The sequence below is a fragment of the Ochotona princeps genome, chromosome 17, assembly GCF_030435755.1.
Source record: "Ochotona princeps isolate mOchPri1 chromosome 17, mOchPri1.hap1, whole genome shotgun sequence".
In the NCBI taxonomy this organism is placed as follows: Eukaryota; Metazoa; Chordata; class Mammalia; order Lagomorpha; family Ochotonidae; genus Ochotona; species Ochotona princeps.
Window position 1 is genome coordinate 36,472,364 of NC_080848.1, and position 21,185 is coordinate 36,493,548.

At 38.4% G+C, this 21,185-nt stretch overlaps 1 protein-coding gene across 1 annotated transcript in view; it reads left to right on the plus strand.

Moving 5' to 3' along the window:
- Positions 1–21,185, plus strand: part of TAOK1 (TAO kinase 1) — an 84,156-nt gene that overhangs the window by 34,476 nt on the left and 28,495 nt on the right. Inside the window, exons 4-10 of the mRNA XM_058676621.1 lie at positions 7,975–8,076; positions 9,202–9,247; positions 10,732–10,828; positions 12,385–12,498; positions 14,553–14,644; positions 16,875–16,968; positions 19,172–19,253. Of these exons, the coding sequence (XP_058532604.1) occupies positions 7,975–8,076; positions 9,202–9,247; positions 10,732–10,828; positions 12,385–12,498; positions 14,553–14,644; positions 16,875–16,968; positions 19,172–19,253 (627 nt within the window). The remainder of the gene's footprint in view (positions 1–7,974; positions 8,077–9,201; positions 9,248–10,731; positions 10,829–12,384; positions 12,499–14,552; positions 14,645–16,874; positions 16,969–19,171; positions 19,254–21,185) is intronic.

The window sequence follows — 21,185 nt, forward strand, 5'->3', positions numbered from 1 at the left end:
TACATATATCTCGTTTGTATAATCTATTACCTAGAACTAACTATAGGGTGTATGTATCACTAGGTATCAGCATCACTGGCATCCCCAAAGATTACCATTTATGCTCTTGATTTTAACTCTTTTCAAGTGTTGTACATGATATTCTATGTTCATTATATTTTTCCATATTGAAAATAATTTTTGTAGATGTTTAAAAGTTGTTTAGGGCTGGTCTTATGGCACAGCAAGTTGAGCTGCTATATTCAAAACTGATAACCTATGTCAGAGTTTCTGTATGAATCCCAGCTGCTCCCTGCCAGTGCACCTGGGAATATAGTGGAAGATGGCCTAAGTGCTTAGGTCCCTGCATTTTATTTGGGTGACCAGAATAGAGTTCCTGGCTCCTAACTTTGGTCAGGTACAGGCCTGGCTCTTACAGCCATCTGGGGAAAAAATGAGAGAATGGAAGATCTCTGTCTCTTCTCTCTGTGTCACTCTATCATATATATATATGTATAGATAAACTGATAGATACAACATTTTAAAATGTAAATATTTAATGTCTTTTTAAAATAAGGTTTTTTTTTTTTTTTTAAGATTTATTTTATTTTCATTACAAAGTCAGATATACAGAGAGCTCTTCGGGTCTCCCACACGGGTGCAAGATCCCAAAGCTCTGGGCCGTCCTTGACTGCTTTCCCAGGCCACAAGCAGGGAGCTGGATGGGAAGTGGAGCTGCCGGGACCAGAACTGGCGCCCATATGGGATCCTGGCGCCTTCAAGGCTAGGACTTTAGCCACTAGGCCATGCCTCCAGGCCCTAAAATAAGTTTTAATAGTAAGTGTAACAATCTGAAAAAATACGTTATTGCTACTATATTGAATGGGCTTTGTTTTAAGATTTTATTAGAAAAATAAAATGACAGAGTTCTCGTCCATCTACTGGCACTGTTTCCAAATGTTTGAAGCAGCCAGGAGCCAGGAACTCAGTCTAGGTTTCCCTTGTGAGTGGCAGGATCTGAGTTACTTGAGCCATCACCCATTCCCTCCTACAGTGCATATTAGGAGGAAGCTGAAATCTGAAATGGAACTGGCAGTGAAACCCAGGTACTCCAGTATGGAATGCAAGCATCCCCAGTGGCACCTTAACCAGTTTAACCATTGTGCCAAAAGCCCACCTCAGAAGGACTTTCAGTTTATTAATATCCTAGGCTTTTTCTCCAGATTGCATTTATTCTACTTAAGAAAGTTTATTTATAGAATTTTTTTTTAAGATTTATTCACTTTTATTGAAAAGTCAGATATACAGAGAGGAGGAAACACAGAGAGAAAGATCTTCCATCTGCTGATCCACTTCCCAAGTGGCCGTGACAGCTGGAGCCAGAAGCCTCTTCGGGTCTCCCACATGGATGCAGGGTCCCAAGGCTTTGGGCCATCCTGGACTGCTTTCCCAGGCCATAAGCAGGGAGCTGAATGCAAAGCAGGGCCACCAGGATTCGAACCAGCACTCACGTGCATGGAAGACAAGGACACCAGCAACTCGGCTACTGTGGCCAGACTTACAGGGTTTAATCCTTTAAAAATCTGGACCCAATGGCTAAATGGCTCAATGGCTAAATCCTCACCTTGCGAGCGCTGAGATCCCATATGGGTGCTTGTTCATGTTCTGGCTGGTTGAATTCCTAACCAGCTCCCTGCTTGTGTCCTGGGAAGGCAGTGGTGGAGGCTCAAAACTTTGGGACGCTGCACCTGTGTGGGAGACTTAGAAGCTCCTGGCTTCTGATTAGCTCAACTTGGGCATTTGTGGCCATTTTGGGAATGAACCTGCAGATGAAAGATCTTTTTCTGTCTCTTGTCTGTAAATCTGATCTGCCTTTCCAAGAAAAATAAATAAATCTTAAAAAAAAAAAAGAAAAGATAATCCTCATAATATGCATATTTTACAATTGAATTTTAAAATTCTTAAAATCATAGACTGAAACAAAAATTGTTAAAATTTATTTATTTTTAATGAAAAGACAGATCAGATTTACAGAAAAAAGGAGCATCAGAGAGAAAGATCTTCGATCCAGTGGTTAACTCCCCAAGTGGCCCAAACCACCAAAGCCAAGTGGATCAGAAGCCAGGAGCCAGGAACAAGTTCTGGATTTCCCATGTGGGTGCTGAGTCCCCAGGCTTTAGGCCATCTTCTAGTGTACATATAACCTGTCAGTAGACATTTGACTTTCTTTCATCCCTTTCCTTAATTAGGAATCAGCATTGCTTTGAACATAGCAAACATATTTTAGGGTTTCTGCTGTCAGTTCTTTTGAGTATATGCCCAGAGACAAAATTGCTGGATCACTTTTAAAAGTTTTTTTTTTTCCCTACTGATTTTTGGACTCTATTTAAGTCCCAATCAAAGATCCAGTGTGGTAGCCTAGCAGCTAAACTCCTTGTCTTGAATGCGCTGGTATCCCATTTGGGTGCTGGTTCTAATCCCAGCTGCCCCGCTTCCCATCCAGCTCTCTGCTTGTCGCCTGGGAAAGCAGTAGAGGATGGTCCAAAGCCTTGGGACCCTGCACCCGTGTGGGAGAACTGGAGGAAGCTCCTGACTCCTTGCTTACAATTGGCTCAGCTCCAGCTGATATAGCTGCTTGGGGAGTGAATCATTGGATGCAAGATCTTCCTCTCTGTCTCTCTTCTCTGTATATATGCCTTTCCAATAAAAAATTTTCAAAACATCAATCTTTAAATAAAATGTGATGAAAATAATGAAATTACAGAATTTATTTCTCAACATAAGCCCTGAGCCATTTATACACAATGATACCAGCCAGTTAGGTCATTGATAAATATAATCATGTTAGAACAGTGTATTATTAAGAAAAATGGGTTTCCATTAAAGATTTATTGTGATTAAAAAGCAAAAATAAATTAATAGGCGCCAAATCCAAACTCCATGGTGGATTCCTAGTGAGTTCATATACAGAGTTACAGAATTACTGCTGTTCAAAACAAGAGCAATGATTTAAGTGATTCTTGGATTGCCCACATTCCATATCAGAGTTGGATTCAAGTCCTTGCTCCACTTTGAATTCCAACTTCCTGCTGATGCACATGTGGAGCAGTCTGTGATGGTTCACATTGTTGGTCCTGCCTCTGTGTAAGGGACCTGTTTGACTTCAGGTCTCCTGGTTTAGGCCTGATCCAACTTCTGCTGTTGCTGGCATTTGAGGAACAACCTAGTGAGTGGGATATCTCTGTCTGTCTCTGTTTTTGTGCATTTCAAGTAGGTCAACTTCAAAGCCACGAAACATTTTCTGAATTTGGCATTTTATAGTATGAGTTATACATTTTATATAAGGCACTGAGAACATGTTTTATTGTATTCTGTTTGAGGAATTGTGAAGTAATATTGGAGACATTGTAATATGTAAGCTTCTTTTTATGCTACTCTGCTCTGATTTAATCATGGTGAAACTTTAAAAATGAGAATAAAAGCAAAAAATAGGAACTTATTTATTTAAGATTAATTTATTTTTACTTAAAAAACATATTTACAGAGAGATGGAGAAACAGAAAGAGAGAGGTCTTCTGTCCACTAGTTCACCTCCCAAATGCTGCAAGAGCCAGAGGTGAACCGATCTGGAACCAGGAGATAGAAGCCAGAAACTTGTTTCTAGTCTCCTACAAGGGCAAAAGGACCAGAGGAGTTGTGACGTCCTCCAGTGTCCGGTGCTTTCCCAGTCCATAAGCCTGGAGCTGAATGAGATATGGAGCAGCTGGGGCACAATCCAGTGCCTACATGGTTTGCGGCACTTGTGGGTGGAGGAATATCCTGTTGAGCCACATCTCTGCACCCCCCCCCCTTTTGCTTCTTAAGATTAACTGGTTAGAATACATCCTCTTTATTTTTTTTTTTTAAGATTTATTTATTATTATTGGAAAGCCGGATATACAGAGAGAAGGAGAGACAGAGAGGAAGATCTTCCGTCCGATGATTCACTCCCCGAGTGAGCCGCAAAGGCCGGTGCTGCGTCGATCCGAGGCCGGGAACCTGGAACCTCTTCCGGGTTTCCCACGTAGGTGCAGGGTCCCAAAACTTTGGGCCGTCCTCAACTGCTTTCCCAGGCGTTTATGGAATGCTTGCTCTGCAGGCTGTTGTTTATCCTGTTGAACCACAGACTGGATCCTTTTTTTTTTTTTTAAAGAAAGTTTTATTTATTGAACTTGACAGAGTAACATAGTGGGTAAAGCCACCATCTGAGGCACTGTCATCCCCTAACTTCCTGTTCAGGTCCTGGCTGCTCTGTTTCTACTCCAACTTCCTACTGAAGTCCTGGGAAAAGCAGTGGAAGATAGCCTAAGTCTTTGTGTCCCTGCACCCATGTGGGAAACCTGGAAGAAGCTCCTGTCTTCTGGTTTCAGGCTAGCCCAGCTGCAGTGGTTGAGACTGTTTGGGGAATAAATCAGTGGATGCAAAATATCACTGTCTGAATGACACTCTCTTCTCCCTCCTTCCTTCCCTCCCTCCTCTTTCTGCCTTTCCAATAAAATAACTCTGAAGAAATTTTTTTTCTGGGCCCGGCGCTGTGGCCTAGCAGCTAAGGTCCTCGCCTTGAACATACCAGGATCCCATATGGGTGCCAGTTCTAATCCCGGCAGTCCTGCTTCCCATCCAGCTCTCTGCTTGTGGCCTGGGAAATCACAAGAGGATGCCCCAAAGCCTTGGGACCCTGCACCAGCGTGGGAGACCCAGAAGGAACTTCTGGCTCCTGGCTTCGGATCAGCACAGCACTGGCTGTTGTGGTCACTTAGGGAGTGAATCATCGGATGGAAAATCTTCCTCTCTGTCTCTCCTCCTCTCTCTATATATATATTTGACTTTGCAATAAAAATAAATCTTTTAAATTTTTTTCCCCTTGGGACCAGCATGATGGCTCAGCAGGGTAATCCTTCAGCTGCAAGTACTGGTATCCCATGTGGGTGCCAGTTTTTATCCTGGCTGCTCTGCATCTGATCCATGGGAGACTGGAATAAGATTTCCTGCTCCTGGCTTTGGATCAGCTCAGCTCCAGCCATGGTGACCACTTGGGGAGTAAACCAGCAGAAATAATTTCTTTTTCTCTATCTTTTCTTCTCTCTGTAAAACTTTTTCGTTTTTTTTTTTAAAGATTTATTTATATTTATTGCAAAGTCGGATATACAGAAAGGAGAGACAGATTCTCTGTAAATCTGCCTTTCAAATTAAAAAAATAAATAAAAAATAATGGATTTTTTTGAAGACTTTTTTTACATACACACACAGATCTATCCTCTGGTTTACTCACCAAATGACTGTAGCAGCTGGCACTTGGCCCGACCAAAGCCAGGAGCCAGGAACTTCTTCTAAGTGTCTACAGGATGGCATGGACCCAAGCACTTTGAACAATCCTCTGTTTCTTTACCAGGCACAACAGCAGGTAGCTGGATGGGAGGTGGAGCAACTAGGACGCAAACCAGCACCCGTTAGAATACTGGCATCACAAATGGTGGCTTAACGAGCTACACCACAATGCTGGCACCAGCCTAACTCTTTAAGGTTGTCCCAGAGTAGTTTAAAACAGAAAGTGTGTCTGTATTTCCTGATAATATCTGTGAGTAAATCTCTTAGTAAATTGTAGGAGAAAAGGATTTTATACTACTGTTTTTTTTTTTTTTTTTTAAGATTTATTTGTTTTTACTGGGCCCAGTGTGATAACGTAGCAGTTAAAGTTCTCGCCTTGTACACACCACCGGGATCCCATATGGACACTGGTTCTAATCCCGGCATCCCTGCTTCCCATCCAGCTCCCTGCCTTTGGCCTGGGAAAGCAGTCGAGGATGGCCCAAAGCCTCGGGACCCTGTACCCGCGTGGGAGACCCGGAAGAATCTCCTGGCTCCTGGCTTTTGATTGGCTCAGCTCCAGCTATTGCAGTCACTTTAAAAAAAAACTTTTTTATTTGTTTTTATTGGAAAGTCAGAGAGACAGAGAGAAAGATCTTTCTTCTGATGATTCACTTCCCAAGTCAGCGCCAACAGCCAGTGCTGTGCCAGTCCGGAGCCAGGAGCCAGGGTCTTCCTCCAGGTCTCCCATGAGGGTGTAAGGTCCCAAGGCTTTGGGCCATCCTCCTAGGCCACAAGCAGGGAGCTGGATGGGAAGTGGAGCTGCCGGGAATAGAACTGGCGTGCATATGGGATCCCGGTGTGTTCAAGGCGAGGACTTTAGCCATTAGGTCATCGCACCGGGTCCCACTACTTTTATTTTGTGTGTGTCTGTGAACTTTTATAGTAACTAGTTGTTCACTAGCATTTCAAACTCTGCATATAGGAACTTAATATGTGCATACCTTTAAGATTTATTTTATTATTTAGAAGGCAGAGCTGCAGAGAAAAAAACAAAAAGAAATAGGACTCTTTTATCTGCTGCCTGATTCCTCAAGTTTTGAAAACAGTTTTCCCACATGGGTACCCTGGACTTGGGCTATTTTCCACTGCCATCCCAGGTTCATTAGCAGGAAGCAGGCTCAAAAAAAGGAGTAGCCAGGACTCAAAGTGCGACTTAGATGGGATGCCAGCTCTGTAAGCAGCTGCTTTACTTGCTATACCATAACACCAGTCCCAGGAACTTAAATTTCAGAGGAGTTTCTTTATTTGAATTAACAGCATAAACAAACCGTAACATTTGGTAGATGAAAAAAGCCAAAACCACAGTAGGTAAATTTCATAGCTTTTAGGTTGTTCTGTTATAGAATTGTAAATTTATAGAGAAAGGTTAGACTGAAGAATAATCACTAAATATGGTATATGTAAATTTCAGCAGCAAGCTTCGTATGGTGTGATTGTGGAATTTTACAAGGTTCCTTGCTGATAAATTTTACCAAAATCTAACCTGTTGTAATTCAAAAGAATTTTGTAAATCAAATAATTGAATTGTAAACTATGAATATATTTATTTTTTTAAAGATTATTTTTATTTGACAGGCATATTTTGCAAAGAGAGTTAGAAAGGTCTTCCATTCTCTGGATCTCTTCTCAAATGGCCATAATGGTCAGAGCTGAGCTGATTCAAAGCCAGGAACCAGGAACTTCTCTAAGTCTTCCACGTAGGTGCAGGATTACAGTATTTTGGGCCATCCTGCACTGCTTTCTCACAGAACAGAATCGTAAGTGGAGCAGCCAGGACATAGACTGGTGCCCATATGGGATTGCAGTGCCACCATGCTCTGGCAACACCAACCCCTAATAAGATTATTTTTTCAAAAAAAAAAAATTTGACATTTCATCTTAGAATTACAAGTTAAGGTATAGTGTGTTAAACTGCAGCCTGCAACAGCAACATTTTGTATGAACAAGTTTTCAGGTTGACTACTTCACTTCTCGCCCAGCCTGGGAAATCAGAGGATGACTCATAGGCATAGACCTCAGCACCACATGGGAGACCTGAATGGAGTTTCAGGCTCCTGACTTTGGACTGGCCAAGCACCAGCCATTGTTGCCATTTGGGAAGTGAATCTGCAGATCAAAGATCCTGTTTCTCCTTCCTGTACTTCTCTAACTCTGCCTTCCAAATAAATAAATCTTTAAAAAATTAAAACTAGAGTCCAGCGCAGTAGCCTGGCAGCTGAAGTCCTTGCCTTGTATGCACCACTGGGATCCCATATGGATGCTGGTTTATGTCCTGGCAGCTCCACTTCCCATTCAGCTCCCTGCTTGTGGCCTGGGAAAGCCCAGAAGAGGCTCTTGGCTCCTGGATCCTGGCTTTGGATTGGCTCAGCTCCAGCCATTGCAGCCGCTTGGGGAATGAATCAATGGACGCAAGATCTTCCTCTCTGTTTCTCCTCCTCTCTGTATGTCTGACTTTCCAATAAAAGACAAAAAATTCAAACTAAGCAAAGGTTTATTTTGTATCCTTAATTAGCTTGTTTTCTTTTATAGCTTTCTTCGAAAATCCCAATTTATAATTCTTCATCCTTTTCTTTTTTCTCCCCACAGAAATGGCAGGATATTATTAAGGAAGTCAAGTTTCTACAAAGAATAAAACATCCCAATAGTATAGAATACAAAGGCTGCTATTTACGCGAACACACAGCATGGGTTTGTATCTCTTCTGTCTTTGCAATTTTAGTTATAAATTTGGAATGACCTAATTCAGACTGTCTCAGACTGATTGTGTAAGACATGTGAAGATACCTGAAATATTTTTTTATACTGTAAGTGCAAGGGCACCATTTCCTAGATTTCCTATGATCTCCATGTAAAATGCCTTCCATGAATTTTTGTGGTTGCAGTCAGTATTGTGAAAACAATTTTACTCATTGAGAATAAAAGTTAGTGATCTTTTTTGTAGGAATAGGCTGTAATCTGTTATACCAGGAAGAATTTATAATTCTAAAAATATAAAATTAAGATGCTATTGTGTAAGAAGTACAGATTAATTTTATCCTGTTGTTGCCATTGACATGGTGTGGTAGTAATCCTATATTGTTTTGTGCAAAATAAGGTGCATCCTTAGGACAAAGATTAAATTTCTTTAAATAGGAGTTATCTCTTATTTTGAAAAATAAGTACGTCACAACTAATTATTTTAATTTTCTCAACTTAGTGTTCGTTTTCTAATATCTGGTCAATTTTAATTCAGTTTAATTTCGGTAATAGAGGCTGTGAGGAGTCATAATTCAGACTAAGGTTAAAGAAAAAGCAGTGACATTGGCGAGGTTACTACTCTGTAACGGGTCTTCATTTATGAAACAAGGATAGATGTGCGATTTTTCTTGTAAGATTATTGCAAGAATATAGTTGGTTATTAATTATATTAAGTACCTGACACATAGGTGGTACTTTGTGTTTATTTTATTTCATTTTTGTGTTTACTTAAAAGAAACATTTAAGCTGTGCCCAACTCTGTGTATGCAGTTTCAGAGAACACAGTTTTATGCCTCGTAACAATGCTTCGTTTGTTTGTTTTTTTTTAATAGTCATGGGATATGTCTAATCCTTTCTAATTTTATTTGGTAAAATTATTATTAAACATTAAGTTGCCAATGGCTTAGTTTTATATATTCATTTACCAAATTTCTGAATATATTACTTTCTCAGTAAATGATGATTAGAGTTTGTTTTACCTCAATTTTCTTGACTTCCAGTTAATATTATTTAATTTTAATTAGAATCTTTGTAATAATGTATATTAATGTTTTTATGGCTTTTCTTTCCATATAGCTTGTAATGGAATATTGTTTAGGATCTGCCTCAGATTTACTAGAAGGTATGTTTCCTTTGATAATTAAGAAAGTATTGGGGCAGGCATTTGACAAAGTGGTTAAGATTCCCACATCTCACATTGGAGTGTCTAGTTTTGATTCCTTCCTCAGTTTATACTAGTATAAGCACTGACAGGCAGTGATGGTGGCTGTATTAGTTGAATTCTTGCCTTTTGTGTGTGAGGTCTGGCTTGTATTTCTAACGGCATCCTCCCAGCCCAATTGTAACCATTGAAGGCATTTGTAAAGTGAACCATTGAATGGGAACCTTTCTGTTTTCTATATCTGTGTCCCTCTGCCTCTGCAATTAAAAAGGATTTTTAAATATGTTAATAAAATAATTTTGCTGGAAATTATTTAATGTTTAATAACTATTAATAACAAAATTAGAGAAATACAATTCTTCACCTTTTTCAGATTGTCAGCAGAGTAGTATGTGCTGTCCTTATTGAATACTACATGATCAGTAGCATAAAGAGGCAAGCTATCTCTCATGACTTTACAAGCATTTTTCTGGATTCTTTATCATACAATTTGGTCTCCTCTTTCTGTATAAGATGAAGATAGATAAATGAGAATAAAGGGAGAACATGTGATAGCTATCTTTCATAACAGCTGGGATGATCACATTCCATTTGGAGCAGATGGGTTTGAGTTCCATCTCTGTTTGCCTTCCATCGATGGCTCAAATTGTTACATCTGTGCTACCTACATGGGCGACCTGGATAGAATTCTGAGTTCTGCTTCCCAGTCTACTTGACCATTGTACACATTTGGGAAATGAATTAGCAGCTAGGAAATTTCTGTCTGTCTCTCTTTCCTTTTTCCCCTCTGCTGCTCAAATAATTTTCTTTCAATGCATGCTGTAGATTTTTTTATACTTATCTATTTTTTTTGCAAAGTCAGATATATATAGAGGAAGAGAGACAGAGAGGAAGATCTTTCATTCAATGATTCATGCCCCAAGTGACCGCAAGAACCAGAGCAGAGCCAATCTGATACCAGGAGCCAGGAGCTCTTCCAGGTCTCCCGCGTGGGTACAGGGTCCCAAGGCTTTGGGCCGTCCTCGACTGCTTTCCCAGGCCCAGCCGGGAGCTGGATTGAAAGCAGAGCAGCCGGGATTAGAACCAGTGTCCATATGGGATCCCGGTGGTGTGTACAAGGCAAGGACTTTAGTTGCTAGGCCACCACATGGGACCCAGCTCAAATAATTTTTTTAAAAACTAATTTCTTTTGTAATTTTGTTTATATCATCATCAAATACTTGTTAACTATTATGTAACAGAAGAATTGAGATTTACACTTTAACAGCTAGTACAACTGTATACTAATTAGAACTTTCAATAATTTTATCATTTTGTTATAGAAGTTTTTCCTCTCTAAATGTCAGCTTCTAAAAATTGCCCACATATTAGATAAGTAAATTTATAGGGCAAAGATAAAGATGTTCTATGTAGTAATTGTTTTTTAAATACACTCTTATTTTAAGTTCACAAAAAGCCATTACAAGAAGTGGAAATAGCAGCAATTACACATGGTGCTCTTCAGGGACTAGCCTATTTACATTCTCATACCATGATCCATAGGTAAGTGCTTTGATAATTATTACATATTGACAAGCAAATGACTTATCATATCTATCTGCTCTAGAATTTGTAAAGTCTAAAGTTTCTATTGGCTGCAGCCATTTAGAATTATGTGAAGTCATATTGTTTTTGGATTGTCAGTGCTTTAAAAAGAACATCCTGATGTGTTTGAGCTCTGTTTAAGATACTTTTTATTTATTTACATGTGCTGCTGGATCTTCTCAAATATGTATACTTCATGGATTTGTGATAGAAATTGAGTTATAGAGTCATTTAATTTTCAATCTGGAAGAAGTGTAAGAATCAGTCTTTTTTTTTTTTTTTTTTCTTTACATTTGAAGAAATGGATGCCCCAATTTGTGACTATGATTCCCTAAAGTTTATGTAGACAAGTAGATTAGAGCTAGATATAATGGTCAGCTTTTTGTCTTCCTGGTAACTAGTAATACCAGATTTGTTCCATTGATTCCAATCATGAGTAAATAAAAGCTACTTAAAACTGTGCCTTTGAGAGTTAATTTTTAGTAATCTTTGATGAAAAAAATTAGTAACTTTGAGGTTATCACATTTTATAATGCTTTTATGTCACTGGTATTGATTTTGGCTGATTTAGAAGGGAATAATATTTTGAAACTATAAGTGAAGCAGTAAAATATGAACCAGTCGGTATTAAACTATATGATAGGGCCATTGTAAATTAATGGGCTGTCATTTTTTTAGAGGAATTAATAAAGTCCAATTGGAATCTGTATATAGTAAATAAGTGAATGAAAGCATTGGGACTTTCACCGAGGGCTGTTTAAATCTCAAAATGTTTCTAAATTTTTTTTTACGAAAGAAAGGAAAATAGATTAATTTAGTGTTTATGTGTAGGACAATACTACAGTAAGAATTGACAATCAGGAAATTTAGTTTTTCTCTTTAATTTTTGATACATTTGGATACATATAATAGTGCACATTAGACATAGAATCCCATTATAAAAATATTCATCATTTTATTAGATTGGAAATATAATACTTATGTTGTTTCAGAAAGTTGAGTTTCAAAGTAAGTGAGATTGCTAATATTATCTGTATGTTTTAGAGTTTCTTTTTTTTTATGTCCCTAAAACCGTGCTAAAGCTTGAGGATGATACAGTCCTTTTTAAGAAAACCAGCTTTATAGAGGAAGTTTCTTTTTTCTTGTTTTTATGTTTTTCTTTAAATTGAATTCTCAAGAATTCTTCACATTATGACATGGTTGTTAGCTAATTAAGGTGTATTTTAAAAGCCATAGTTTGTATAAATAAACAGATTTAAATGTAGGTTATATGCTGTGATCACCTAATTTTCTTTCTTATTTGTTAGTGGTATTTTTCTTCACTTTCAGAAAATTGTTACTTTATCAGTACACACACTTGTGTTCTATCTCTTTTATTAACTCTTTATCACAGTTGTTGGATTCTCACATAATTTATTTTGATTTATCTTTCCCTGTCTTGTGAATTTGCTTTTTGTCAATTTTACACACAGTCTAATAAAGGAAAATAAGTAATTTTCTGTTTTTAATTCCAGAGATATCAAAGCAGGAAATATTCTTCTGACAGAACCAGGCCAAGTGAAGCTTGCTGACTTTGGATCTGCTTCCATGGCATCTCCTGCCAATTCTTTTGTGGGAACACCTTATTGGTAAGAATATTCCTATCTGGTATTAATCCACCTGACTGAAATAGTGAAATATGGTTGTATTTATTTTAGATGTGGTTTTTTTTTCCTTAAAAGCATAATGCTGTTTTTAGATATTTTTACTTTAAACATCATACTTAGTTTTAAATATAGATTTGGTATGCTGCTGCATTTTTTTTATGTTGTCCTTGCAATATTTGCTTTCCTAATAGCTTTTGCATCATAAATTGGGTGTGGGAAGGACAAATTTGAAACAATCATATGGTAAGTGGTAATTTCGGTCTTTTATTTATATTGACAGTATATAACTGTCCTTTAGACCAAGAATATTTAAATACTGAGGTCTGGAGATTTCCCAGTTTTGTTTTTAATATTTTAATGTCAGGAATATCAAACATACTTGAAAATAGATTTTGTATGTACTCATCACCCAGCCCAACAGCATCCGTTGATGGCCAGGACTGCCTTATGTATTCTCTTCTCTTCTTTCCCACCCCATATTTTGAAGCAGATCTAGACATTATCTGATTCCATTCATAAATAAGTAGGGCCAGACATGGCATAAAGGGAAATGCCCTGACTCTGACATTGGCATTCTATACTCTGCTTGTTCTTGTCCTAGCTGTCCTACTTCCAATCCAGCACCCTGCTGCTGGTCGGGGAAAATCAACAGAAGGTGACCCAAGTGTTTGGTCCCCCATCCCTGTGTGAGACCTGGATGAAGCTCCATCTGCTGATTCACTCCCCAGATGGTCGAACCGCCTGAGTTGAGCCTGTCAGAAGCCAGGAACCAGAAGCTTCTTCCAAGTCTCCACATGTGGTTGCAGGGTCCCAAATTTTGGGCCATCCTGCACTGATTTCCAAGGCCATAAGCAGGGAGGTGGATGCGGAGTAGAGTAGTGGGACCAGCTCCCCTATGGGATGCTGGTGCTTGCAGGGCGAAGATTTAGCCATTGAGTCATCAGGCCAGGCCCACAAGCTATGATTATGTATTTAGTTCTTATTATTGTGGCCAGTATTTTCTCAAGTTGATGAAAGAGGTTATCACATCAAGGTAAACTTCAGTTTTTCATGCCCAAAAATTGATTTTCATAAAGAGATGCTAAGACCAAAATATTTGAGAATTGCTTGCTTATAAGATATATAATATTAGACTGCAGTTTTGAACAGATGCAGAATACAGCCCTACTTCTTTGAGATGCTGTTGCATGAGCATGTTAGATGGTGAGAATGCATGTAATATTTTTAAAGATTGTTTAATTTATATGAAATTCATAGTTAGATAATGGGAAAAAGAGAGAGAGAGATCTTCCATTTGCTGGTTCACTTCCCTAATGGCTGCAGTAACTGGAACTGGGTTGATGCGAATTCAGTGGCCAGGAGCTTTTGAGTCTCCCATATGAGTGCAGTGGTCTAAGGACATAGGCCATGCATGCTCTGCTATTTTCCCAGGCACATTAGCAGGGAGCTGGATGGGGAAGTGAGACATCTGAAACTTGAATTGACAGTAAATGGGATGCTGGCCCCATCCATAGGTAATAGATTTACCACTTTTTCACAGTGCCAGTCTCAATATCATATTTTTATTAGTGTTACTGAATGTTACCTCCTAGGTGGACTTTTAGCCTGGTGGTGAAGATAGAGGTTAAAGTATCCATGTCCCATATCTGAGTATTTAGATTCAATTCTTGGCTACTGTTCCTGATTCTAGATTTCTGCTTGTATAGACCCTGGGAGACAGTAATGATGGTTCAGTATTTGACTTCTTCCGACCCATGTCTGATACTTGAACTGCTCCTGGATGTAACCCTGGCCCATTCCTACCATTATGGGCTTTTGGGGAGTGATCGTACATATGGGAGTTTTCTTTCATTTGTCTGTCTCTCAAAGCAAGTAAAAGTTGTTAACAACCTCTGATGTGCTTATTTCTCATTTTAAAGCTTTTTATGTCCAGATATATTTACTAGAATTCAAGCTATGTTCTCCATGTTGATGGCTATTAATTTTCAAAGAATAAAATATTTTTAAATTTTAAATGAACATTTTTTTTTTTTTAGGATGGCCCCAGAAGTAATTTTAGCCATGGATGAAGGGCAGTATGATGGCAAAGTAGATGTATGGTCTCTTGGAATAACATGCATTGAACTAGGTAAGTTGTTTCCTATGAATTATGTTTTTTTTTTTTTTAAAGATTTTATTGTTATTGGAAAGCCGGATATACAGAGAGGAGGAGAGACAGAGAGGAAGATCTTCCGTCCGATGTTTCACTCCCCAAGTGAGCCGCAACGGGCCTGTGCTGCACCAATCCGATGCCGGGAACCAGGAACTTCTTCTGGGTCTCCCAAGCGGGTGCAGGGTCCTAAAGCATTGGGCCGTCCTCGACTGCTTTCCCAGGCCACAAGCAGGGAGCTGGATGGGAAGTGGAGCTGCCGGGATTAGAACTGGCGCCCATATGGGATCCCGGGGCTTTCAAGGCGAGGACTTTAGCCGCTAGGCCATGCCGCCGGGCCCTGAATTATGTTTTAAACAAAAGAGAATCCAAGCACTTGCGCCATCCTCTGCTGTCTTCTCAGACATGTTAGCAGAGAGCTGGATCAGGAGCAGCTGGGACTTGAACCCACCCCATGTGAGATACTAGGCCACAGGGGCAGTGCTGCCTGCTATTCCATAGTGCCAGCCCTGGGAGTAGTAAAAACCAAAGCAGAGATCACTTGGATAGGAAATTGGAAAATGTTCAAGAAAATCAGTGAAATTAAATTTGAAAAGATTGAGGACATGTGGTAAACCTCCTACATAGATCAGGGAAGAAGGAAATCTAAATTGCCATGGTCAGGAAGAAGCAAAGATAGTCACTCTAGATTTTACAGACATTAAACACAATAGAGAAATAATTATATGTCAGTTTCATAACTCAGATAAAATAGACATGTATCAGTATTAAATGACTGCTTTAATAGATGTAGTGCGTTTTCTTAGGAATGTTCTTGTTTATAGAAAAATAGATACTCATATGTAGGAAGAGTGCAGTATCAGGTTAGAAATTTACTCTCACTTGATTCATTTGAGACAGTTCTTGACCTCTACTTACAGTTTTTGGATTTTTTTTTAATAAGTTTAATGTTAGTTCAAAATGAGAACTATAACATATTTGTCTGCCACGATTTCATCTTGTACAACTGTTCTTTGTATCGGTGGGCTCCTGTCTCTGTCTACTACCTTGCCATGGAAGATTTGGTAAACATGAGCATGAACCTCCTGAGGCCCCAAAACTATCATTTTGGTTTGGCAGTGGTTATTATTTTAGATTTATTTATTTTTATCACAAAGTCAGATATACAGAGAGGAGGAGAGACAGAGGAAGATCTTCCGTCTGATAGATAGTTTACTCCCCAAGCAGCCGCAATGGCTGGAGCTGAGCCAATCTGAAGCAAGGATCCAGGAGCTCTTCCAGGTCTCCCATGCGGGTGCAGTGTCCCAAAGCATTGGGCCGTCCTCAACTGCCTTCCCAGGCCACAAGCAGGGAGCTGGAGGGGAAGTGGAGCTGCCGGGATTAGAACCGGCGCCCATGTGGGATCCCGACGCGGTCAAGGCGAGGACTTTAGCTGCTAGGCCACGCCGCTGGGCCCAACAGTGGTTATTATTTTAAAGCAGTCAGTGATGGGGATGAGCACCAGTTCTCTCAGAATGATCCATGTAAGTGCTAGTTCAAGGAATGAATCACACATTATTGAAGGCAGTTCAATTAAAGTAACTTTAGCAACTTTGAAATAACATCACCTGTGATCTTAAGGTTGAGATATTCTTGAGGGCCTGTGTATGCTAGTATACTGCTCTGAGTAGCTGTGAGCAAGGTGCAAAGTCAGAAAGAAAAGAAAGAGAATATGAAATCCTCATCCCAAAGTAGAATCCAATTTCATCCATTTTTATTGTGAGTAATTGCTTCCTGATGTGATCAGGTTAATCAAGATCTTTGGCAGTGGAGAGAAGTCTAAGAAAATAATTGCAATGGTGTGGTGAAAATTTCCATCTTATTCTGTAATATTGGTATCTGATTATCCTTTTTATAATGCACAATTAAGAACTTTCCCTACCATGATTAATAAATGTTATCCAGGCTCCATTGCCAAGATTGTGTTGTTACTCAAGATGCCAGTTTAGGTTTTAAAGTTGGAATTCTACCTTTTGTTTTTTGAGTATATATAGAATGTTGATAGGATACTTTACTAATAGTGATGAGACATGGAAATTATAGAAATCCAGAAATACACATATGGAATAAACTCAGCATTTTAACAAATTAAAAAGATAATAAAATTAACAGTTGAGTGCATTTCTGTACCAAGCACAGATTGTAATAGGAAAGTTTTATTTTTTTACAGCGGAAAGAAAGCCTCCTTTATTTAATATGAATGCAATGAGTGCCTTATATCACATAGCCCAAAATGAATCCCCTACACTACAGTCTAATGAATGGTGAGTATTGCTAAGAGGTATATTGCTCAGTATTATATCAATGAAAAGCTGTTCATACACTGGTATCAAATTTTTTTGTTTTAGTTAGACAAAATGTGTTACCTGAAAAGACATAGTTTTATTGTCCTGTTTTTTTGTTTTTTTTTTTTCCCCAAAGATCTGTTTCTTTTTGTTGGAAAGGCAGATTTACAGAGAGAAAGAGATACACAGGGAAAGGTTTTCCATCTGCTGGTTGAAAAGATTTTCAAATAGGCAACAACTGGAGCCAAGCAGATCTGAAACCAGGAGCAAAGAGTTTCGTTTGGGTCTCCCACATGGATGCAGAGTCCCAAGGCTGAAGTAGAATCATCTCCAAGTCTCCCATGCAGATGCAGGGTCCCAAGGCTTTGGGCCGTCTTCCACTGCTTTCCCAGGCCATAAGTAGGGAGCTGGATGGGAAGTGAAACAGCCAGTATATGAACTGGCACCCATTTGGGATGCTGGCACTTAAAAGTGAAGGATTAACCTTTTAGCCCCAGTGCTGGCCCTCTTCTCTTGTTATGTTTGTATTTCATACACTGTAGCAGTATATGACTCAGTTTTAGAAAAAAAGATCGTAACATGAATACAAAAATACTAAATTTTATGGAAAGCTAAATTTTACTTTTCCTTTGAACTTATGATCATGTACAATCCTGATAATGTAACTAGCAGCATAACATTTTTACATTTATTTTAGTTGAAAGGCAAATTTCTCATCAACAGGTTGACTCCCCAACTACCCACAATAGCCAGGGCTTGGCCAGGATTAATCTATGAGCTAGGAGTTCAATGCAAGTCTCCCAAGTGGGTGGCAAGAACCCAGCTACTTGAACCATCACCTACTGCTTCTAAGAGTATATAGTAACACAAAGCTGGAATTGAGAGCAGAGGCAGGTTTTGAACCCAAGACTCTAATTTGGAATGTGGTATAACTGCTATGTCAAATGCTTACTCGATGATAAACATTTTTAAGCATTATTTTATTACTCAAATGTATAGATTATCATAATCTGTAGTGATAATTAATTATGGAGTGGTTTATAGTTTTATATATGTATGTATATAAACATAGGTAAGATATTTTGTCCTGTTAGCATACCAAGTACTTGAAAACTTTGGGATCATTTTAATTCCAATTAAAATACTTAGTATTCATATTGTTCTGATATCCTTTGTAATGCTTCCTTGATTGGATAAAATTAAGTTCATTTATGAAGAGAAATTTATAGTCAGACTGACAATTTTAGGAAATTAGGATATTATCAGTCGATAGTAAACAGCAGCATAAAATTAATACCTTAGCCTTTGAAAATCACTTGGGGAATTTTGTTAATATTTATTTAAAGCACATTAGCTATTTTTAAATTGAAATATGAAAATGCTTAAAAGTTGATACAAAACTAAATTAAAAGATAATATAAGTTTTGCGTGAACTCTTTGAAGACATTAAGACAGTCAAGAGTCTGCTACTTATATAGATGTAAGAGATATATAGGGTGGAAGGACTTCTTGGAATGGTTTAATATTGTACATTTTCGTTTCTTGCTGCTGTAATATAAAATGTCCAAGCTTGAACATTTTATATATATAAAGAACAGAAATATATTTCTCACAGTTTTGGAAACTGGAAAGATACTGGTAGTTTAGGACATAATTTCGTTGGTTCCGCCATGATGCCTTAGACACTGCGTCCTCTGGAAAGGAGGAGTGTTTTATCCTCTCATGGCCAAGGACCCGGAGAATGGGAACCTATTGTTGCAGCCATTCTTATATGTAGTGCCCTCGTGACCAGAAAACCTCCTAGTACTTGGTTATATTGGAGACTTATGTTTTAACAAGAATTCTAGAGAGGACAAACGCATTCAAATATAACTTGGTACATCTAACTAATGTGCTACATTATATGTGTAGTGAATTAGCAAATGATGGAATCTCTGTTTCTGTCTTTACCTCCAAAAGAATAATAGAAGAATTGTTAACATTTAAATATGAGAGTAGAATTTTCTAAAAACCTGTTAAAGTTTTTCTTTGGAAATTACTAAATATACACTGATTACTTTAGATGGCTTTTTATAAACTTCCATAAAAATCTTTAATCTTTGCTTTTATTACTCCTTTGATTTGTAGGTGTATTTTTAAAAGAAATAGCAATATGTTCACTTGATACTTTCCTTTACAATAGGTCTGATTATTTTCGCAACTTTGTAGATTCTTGCCTCCAGAAAATCCCTCAAGATCGTCCTACATCAGAGGAACTTTTAAAGGTTAGTTTTGTTTTTGTTTCAGAAGTTATTAACTGCTTTTATCATGTCTAAATAGAATATATAGCTAAATATTTAAAATAGTATCCCGAAGATAATATTTTTATGTGCAAGAATATAGTCATGAATTATAATTTTTTATCCATATGGGAAAATGTCTTCTTTCATAATTGGTAGAAAGATTAGCTTTGGATTTAATTTTTGTTTATTCAGATAATGTTTGTTTATTTACTTATTTGAAAGGCAGAGTGACAGGGTAAGATGGGGGAGAGAAGAGTATTATCTTCTATCTACAGATTCATTCCCTAAAGTGCCTGTAACAGCCAACCCTGGATCAATCCAAAGCCAGGAGCCAGGAAGTTCAGCCAGATTTCTCATGTGGGTAGCAAGAACTCAGGCACTTGGACCATCTTTCTCTGCCTTCCTGGGCACATTAGCAGGAGACTAGATATAAACTGGGCTGGCCGGGACTGATATTGCCACTAAGACATAAATACACAGAAGGAAAGGTACATAATTAACATAATCTTTTTGTTTCCTTTCTTAGTATTATGTTTTTCTAACCTAGTGCTGAAATATATTTACAATTCTATAAATTCTAATCAATTTTTAACACACTTTGTTGTCTAACTTAAATACTTGGTCACAAAAAACTTATTTCATTTGAATGTTAAACATCTTGCTAATAGCACTGGTGTTGTGTTATAGTTCATTTTTATTTGAAATGCAGATTTACAGAGGAAGGAAAGACAGACCTTGTATCTGTTGATTCACTCCCCAGAGGGCCTGCAACAGCACAAGGACTTCAGCCATCCACTGCTTTTCAAGACCATGAGTAGCATGCTAAATAGGAAGTGGAGCAGCTAGGACTAGAATTGGTACCCATAAGGGAAACCTGCACTGCAGGTTGAAGATTAGTTTGTTGAGCCACTACACTGACCCCATTATAATTCTTAAGATATCTAGATTACACAAGAAGTTGAATATTATTATTTCTATGACTCTAAGAAATCTTTTTGATTTTTTTTTTTCCATTGTAAGATTTAAGTTGGGGGCAGTGTGATAACACAGCAGGCTAATCCTCTGCCATATGATGCTGGCATCCCGTGTGTGCCAGTTAGGTTCCGATCAGCTCCACTTCTTTTTTTTTTTTTTTTTTTTTTTTTAATGATTTTGAATTATTTTAATTGCATTTTTGGTATGTTAATGTTAAGTAACAATAAAAATAAAATAAGGGGGCATGTGAAATATTCAGAAGTCAGAAAACCAGCTTTATTCCCTCATAAGTATATGTCATGAAAACATAATTCAGAAATGTAAATATTTGGCCTCAAATTTCTTACTTGGGAAATGGGAAAATACAATACCCACTCCAGAGAGAAAGTGCTTAGAAGTGTTTAAAAGAAGGAGTGCTCACAGTGGGTGTTCAATAATTATTCAGGCTGTTCCGTGAGGAGCCAGAAATGACATAGCTGAGTGGCACAGCATCCTTGGCTTAGATTTCTACCACAGGTGAGGGCAGGTGGGAGGAGGGCTTTGTCTTGCCTAAGAAAGCAGTGGAGGTTGACCCATTTCCTGGGCCCCTACATCTAAGAGAGAGACCCAGGGGAAGCTCTTGGCTCCAAGCTTCGGAGCAACTCAGCACAGGCCATTGTGGCCATTTGAGGAGTGGACCAACAGGTAGAAGACGTTTCTCTGTTTCCTTCTGTCTCTGTGAAATCTGCCTTTTGAATGTCTTAAAAAATTATAACTAAACTGTTTTTTTTAAAGATTTATGTATTTCATTACAAAGTCAGATATACAAAGAGGAGGAGAGACAGAGAGGAAGATCTTCAGTCCGATGATTCACTCCCCAAGTGACTGCAACGGCTGGTGCTGCGCCGATCCGAAGCCGGGAACCTGGAACCTCCTCCAGGTCTCCCACGCTGGTACAGG